Source organism: Triticum urartu, chromosome 1A (assembly GCF_056163025.1).
Source record: "Triticum urartu cultivar PI428250 chromosome 1A, HENAU_Tu73, whole genome shotgun sequence".
Taxonomy (NCBI): Eukaryota; Viridiplantae; Streptophyta; class Magnoliopsida; order Poales; family Poaceae; genus Triticum; species Triticum urartu.
This window is the reverse complement of record NC_141873.1, coordinates 559,157,014-559,163,462: the sequence shown is the minus strand read 5'-3', so window position 1 is coordinate 559,163,462 and position 6,449 is coordinate 559,157,014. Positions and strand designations below refer to the sequence as shown.

At 53.0% G+C, this 6,449-nt stretch overlaps 1 protein-coding gene and 1 pseudogene across 1 annotated transcript; both read right to left on the bottom strand.

Moving 5' to 3' along the window:
* Window positions 1-535: 535 nt before the first annotated feature.
* Window positions 536-2,838, bottom strand: LOC147992720 (uncharacterized; annotated as a pseudogene).
* A 1,894-nt stretch (window positions 2,839-4,732) lies between these two features.
* On the bottom strand, window positions 4,733-5,890 carry LOC125533176 (putative F-box protein At1g50870). Its single transcript, XM_087539118.1, has one exon. It carries the CDS (start codon window positions 5,888-5,890, stop codon window positions 4,733-4,735), a length of 1,158 nt encoding a protein of 385 aa, XP_087395244.1.
* Window positions 5,891-6,449: the final 559 nt, after the last annotated feature.

The window sequence follows — 6,449 nt, the reverse complement described above, 5'->3', positions numbered from 1 at the left end:
GCTTTCGGTCTACGAGGGTACGTGGACAACACTCTCCCCTCTCGTTGCTATGCATCACCATGATCTTGTGTGTATGTAGGATTTTTTTTGAAATTACTACGTTCCCCTACACGGTCGTGGTTGAATCGCGACGAGGTGCGAAGCGAGGCGCGGCAAAAGGCGTGGCAACAGAGCGCGGAGCGGGCACCTGCAGAATCAGGGGCGCAGCACAGGGTTCCGGCGACGGAGGCGACATGACGGCGGGAGTGGCGGGGCGAGCGAAGGGGAAGACGTCCTCGTGGAAGAGGACGTGGCGCGAGGTCAGAACCCGCCGGGAAACCGGATCAAAGCAACGATAGATGCGGTGATCAGATGGATAGCCAAGAAAAATACACGCAACAGAACGAGCGTCAAGCTTGTGGCGAGCTGTGGCAGTGGTGTTGGGGTAGTAGAGGCAGCCGAACGTGCGTAAGAGGCTGTAGTCGGGTGCGACGCCAAGCAGGAGCTCGTACGGGGAGCGAGGCGCACTGGAATGACAGGGACGGTGATTCAGCAGCTAGGTGGCAGTGTTGAGCGCTTCAGCCCAGAACCGCGGCGGCATGGACGCATGGAGAAGAAGGGCACGAACGCTGTCGTTGAGTGTGCGTAGGATGCGCTCCGCCTTCCTGTTCTGCTGGCTAGTGTATGGGCAGGAGAGACGAAGAACAGAACCATGCGCAGAGAGAAGTGAGCGCACTGAAGCAGTGTCAAATTCGCGCCCGTTATCTGTCTGAAGAGAAAACACAGGGAGCTGAAACTGCGTGCGCACATATGCATAAAAGTCACGCAGAATTGGTAGGACATCAGACTTGTGTTTGAGAGGAAACGTCCAGACATAGTGCATGTAGTCATCAAGTATCACAAAATAAAACTGATAGCCAGAAATGTTGGTAACAGGAGAGGTCCATACATGTAAGTGAAGCAACTGAAAGGGGAAATGAGTATAGCTAACTGAAGACTGAAATGGTAAACGTGCGTGTTTGCCTAATCGACAGGCTTGGCAGTGATGCAGCGATGACTTGCTGAAGTGGAAGCAGAGTTGGGAGGCGGTCTGCTGAACCGAGGCGGCGCCAGGGTGCCCAAGACGCTGGTGAAGCAGCTCGACAGTGGCCACGCCGGCGAACGGGCGCGAAGACAGCGACGGCGCAGGTCCAACTCGATACAAATCGCCGGTGGAATCACAACGGAGGATCACCGTTCTGGTTCGGATGTCCTTGACAGAAAACCCAAACAAGTCAAACTCAACAGAAACGGGATTATCACGACAAAGCTGACGAACAGAGAGGAGGTTTTTGATCAAAGAAGGTGCAACAAGCACGTTACGAAGCTGAATTGGTGAAGTACCAGAGATGAGAGAGCCAACACCAACGTGGGTGATCGGGAGATGCTCACCGCTACCAACGATGATGTGAGAAGAAGAGTAGGAGGGATGGACGGAATGAAGAGTACCAGCGTTGTTGGTCATGTGGGAGGCCACGCCCGAGTCGAGGTACCAGTCGGAGGAGCTGCCTGACGAGGACTGGCCGGCAGTGGCGCTGCGGAGCACCACCTGGAGCGACGCCATGTCGAGCGGTGATGCAGGCGGAGGAGGGCGGCACAACATAGTGCGACAGCGGGACGTAACCCGGTGGACGACCGTTGCCGCCGTAGCTGTAGGCGCCAGGCAGAGACGCGGAGGGAGCGGTGTACATGGCCTGCTGAGGAGGCGTGCCGGGGCACGGGCCGAGCACACCAGAGCCCGGGGCACGCCAGGGCATGGGCCAGGCCTGCACCAGGTCAGTCCAGGAGTTGGCGCCGGGCGCCGGAGCAGGAAGCCCAGGAAGACGCGGCTGCGAGGAGGCGGTAGGTTGGCCGCCAGTGTGGCCTTGGCCACGTCCACGGGGGCGCCCGCATCCACGGCCTCGTGTGGCAGAGTCGTCAGGTGCGGCGGGCAAAGAGGATGCGGGCGGGACCGGAGAGGGCGTGGCGAGACCACACCCGGCGACGAGCGCGTACACGCCCTGGATGCGCGGCCTGATCAGCGCGATGTTCGTCGAGCAGGAGGAAGGAGCGCGTTTGGAGGAAGGTGGGGAGCGGCGAGCGCGAGGTGATGTGGGGGATGGCGCCATGGAACTGTTGCCCGAGCCCGCACAGGAGATGGAACACCTGCTGCGGCTCAGACACGGGCTGCCCCAGATCACGCAGCTGGTCGATGTAGGTCTTGAGTTTGGTGCAGTACTTCATGATCGTCATGTCGCCCTGGACGACGGCGTGGTACTCGGCGTCGACGTAGACGGCCCGGGCAAGCTGGTTGTCCCGGAAGATGGCGTTGATCACCGTCCATACAGTGAGGACGGTGTCCTCGTTCTGCATCACCGCGTCCAGAAGCTCGGGGGAGACGGTGGTGTTGAGCCAGTGGACGACGGCGTGATCCGCTATCGCCCATTCGGGGTCGTCGAAGCGCGGGAGAGCCGCGGCGTTGACATGGTCACGGAGACCGAACATGCCGATTGCCGTGTCGAAGTGGCAGCGCCACTGCGCGTAGTTGCCGGCGAGGAGATCCAGGGTGACCGGCACATGCCGGCGGATGTCTATCGTCTGGAGCACGAAGCCAGGGAGGGGAGCAGCAGTGGGCACAACCGCCGGAGGAGGAGCGGGAAGGGCCGCATGCGGGGCGGGAAGGGCAGGTGGAGGGGTGACGGCAGACGCAGTGGCGTCAGTGGGCACGTCGCCAGGCACGGGGGCGTCGCCAGGTGCGGTGGTGGTGCCGTTGGGAGCAGCGGAAGAGGGATCGGGGATCGGAGCAAAGGGGTTGATCCGATCGGGAGCATCTGATGCCATGATAGTTGAGAGGTGGAGGGAGAGAGACGTTTTGGGACTTAGCATACATCCATTAGGCTCATCGGCCGGCCATATATACAGTTACAGAGAGCACGTCCGAGAGGGAGATCGTGTGCCACTACCACTGTCATGCGCAACCCACGCACACGCCCACAATGCGTACAGCCTTGACTCTATACAGGTTGTGTTCGTATAGTCTAACAATCCCGACCATTGCTGCACCATCCGCCGGTGAGTACGAACCATCGACAAACAGGGCCGCAAAGTTTGGCGGCGGTGGCGGCCATCTACGGGTCGGCGAGGACCGTACATTCTTGGGAGCGGTGATATTATCGCATGGAGACATCTCACCCTTAATGACCTCCTCCATAGTATATTTCAGAGCATAGCCAAGAGATTTGAAGTAGCTATCCAAACATTCGACCTTCTAATTCTGCACGGGCCAACCATATAGGTGATTCTCAATTACCCTTACAAAAAAGGTGATTTTCAACTTCCCTCAAGCTAGGGTTTTGCTTCTCATGCCAACGCGTTGAGTTTATCTTCCTCCTCCTTCAGCTTCTCCCTCCACCGGTTCAACTCGGGACGACTACCAGGTGGTCTCGCACCACCGTCTGCCCTTGGTGAATGATGGTGGGGATCCGGGACATAGAGGTTTTGGCAGGGTTTGGTCTTTTCTAGATTAGCTCTTTCTGGTTTTGATGGCATCCGATGATAAGGGTGTAACTTCAGGCAGGGTGAGGCAGTCAACCTACATGCATTGATGAAGGATGGGGGTTGCGTGAGGAGGACCTCACCGACGTGGTTTTTGACGAAGGACGGCCAGCCGAGGTGGATCTTCGTTGGATAACCATCGTCGGGTTCATAGTGACCAGGAGTTCAGTAGTTTCTGGTTAAGTTCATGAGAACCACATCGGATCTAGCTAGTGACGTGAAGATCCGCATTTTGGAGAAGAATTTATTCATGATGTGGTTTGCTTATCTTGGAGATTAGGAGAATGTTACTCTTGGAGGGAAATGGAGCTTCCGAGAAACTCGGTTCTGCTTGCACCTTACGACAGTTTCACAAAAAACCATCCACAATTGAGCTAAATTATCTTGACATCTGGATCAAGATCCATGACTTACACGATGGTTACCATGGTGTGATCAAATCTTTGGCTTCGAGGGGGGAGGGGAGGGGGGGGGGGGGTTATTGTCTCTGAACCGATGCCGTGTGATTTGAGGGGAATTTTTCCCGAAGTTTGAGTCAGACTTGATGTGCGCAGAACACTAAATAATTTATTGTGTCGATCAAAGGGGTGGGAGGAACAAGATTTCTTTAAGTTTGAGAGATTATCAGATTGGTGTGTGGTATGTGGGATGTTGGCCCACGTCTTGAAAGAACATGCCGACAGCGTTCACCCCCGGCTTCGTCAGCACTTGTTTTCAAGAACTTGTGGGTGACTTGGAGGATACGTTAGGACTCTCGAGCTAAATAAGTCACGTTAGTGGCTGCTCTAGTGGTAGCACATCGAGAGGTGGCCGAGATAGGTGAAATTATTACAGCAAGAAAAGGTCTTCTCTAGCCACAACTTTATTTATAAAAGTAGAAACTCAAATGAGGATGCTGACAATCTCACTAGGTTTAATCTTGGTTTTGGTCGCAAATCTGGTTCTCCCCCCTCAACGGCGTGGGCATCTTTGTAATATCTATTGATAAATAAAAATCTAGCAGATTGTTTTAAAAATCACAATTCTGCAGACTGGAAGAGAAATTCAGACATGCGCAAAATTGGACATAGGTGTCACAACTGAATGTGATTAGCAAGTTTTCCTGTGTATATTTGACAGAGAAGAAACACACGCATGCATCCACTACAATGATAGGAAAAAAATACGCACACAAGAATAATTACTGTTCAATTACATGACATAAACGGCTCAGTCCTGGGACCTTTGAATAGCATGCCGCATAACAATAGCAGTCCCATTGCCCATCAAGCTGACCATCTTTAATCTCACTAAGTTTCCCGGTGCCAATGTTGTATGACAAAAGATTATTTGTCTCCTTACTGAAGAGGATGAGAACCTCTCTTTCCAAGTCAAGAGCAACAATCCAATAATAACGTAACCAGGACCGATACTCTCCATTGAGAAGGGAGTTGTCCATTCCAAACACATCTCTCATACAAAGACGATGCTTTAGAGACCATTTGCAAGGGCGATAAGCATCGAGGCTGAAAACTACAATTGCAGCACCATCCTTCTCTGGAAACGCACACTGCAAGAACCCTGCTGATTGGCCAAAGCAACCATCCCGACAGTCACCCGGTAGCTGTATAGTGTGATGATAGGGCGACTTGCCAGGACTCATTGCTTCCAAGCCGTCAAACACAACAATCTCATCACACATGGTCTGCACATGCAACACTCCCTTTGTAAAATTGTGCCGTTCATTGACAAATATCCTATGATTCCCACTCCATGTATCATCCACAAGCCACGTGGATAGGTCAGACGAGAACACCTCAAGCTTGTTGACAACACGTGAAGTGTTGCCGAGCTTCTGTTGAAAGTTGAACACATAGAACTGCGCCGACCATGATGGATCGTAAGCCAAAAAGGCTGTATAGCTGGAGACATTTGGGCCATACGGAGTATTAAGAACAGGAAGCTCAAACCACTCTTCTGTTGCCGGGTTGCACACAATGAAGCGGCGAGTACCTTGCGAAGTAAACCAGCTCTTGTACCGGCAAAGGACTAGGCCATTGCAGCAGTCCACAAGTTCTAATTTCTTGTACTGTGGAATGAACCTAAGTGCTCCATCGATTTCCTCATCGTTTCCGGACATGCTAATAAGATGGACACGTGACCCGTATTGGCCATGGTACAAAAGTCCAGTGGATTTTTTTGGCAGCTTTTGATGGTAGTAAGGATCAGAGGAGAAGGCAAGCCAGGCCTTGCAGACACATTTGAAGCGGCAAAAAGACTTGAACGGCACTCGAGAGAGGATTTCCACCATCAAATCATCCGGTAGGCTAGCAGTAATAATCTTCTTCTTTGAGTTCATCTTTTTACTAAAAGGGAAATTTGACAAGATCAACATGGAAAAAAAAATGACGAGGCTTAAGATGAAAAAAAGTTAGGTTTACAGATCACGGGACTTTTAGGCCAAATCAAAGCGCTTAACTTTCGGTTGAGGTTGCCGGGACATGCTACCCATGAAGAAATCAAATCGACGAGGCCTAGATTGAGTTGTGAGGACATGTAGAGTTACCTAAGTGCTCGAGCTGTATATGCAGTGGCGGTGCAGTCTGCAGCAGCGTGAACCGTGAAGCAAGTAACCACCAACGAGAGGAGGGATGGCGCGGTTGGCAGAGACGACTTCGAACGGTTGTCGACGAACGGGCGGCGACACCGTGAGGTAGGAGGTGACCCAGGACGGTGGGGAAGCACGCGCCACGACGGAGTGGAGACTGCTCGATGCTGATCGGTGATCGTGATCGAGAACCTGAAACGTAATCGAAACTTATAGTGGCTACTGGCTTAATAGATGGGTCTGGAGCGGCTACGCCCTGATGGGCCTATGGGCTAAACAAGCAAGCTTTATGCATATGGGTCCAATGGCG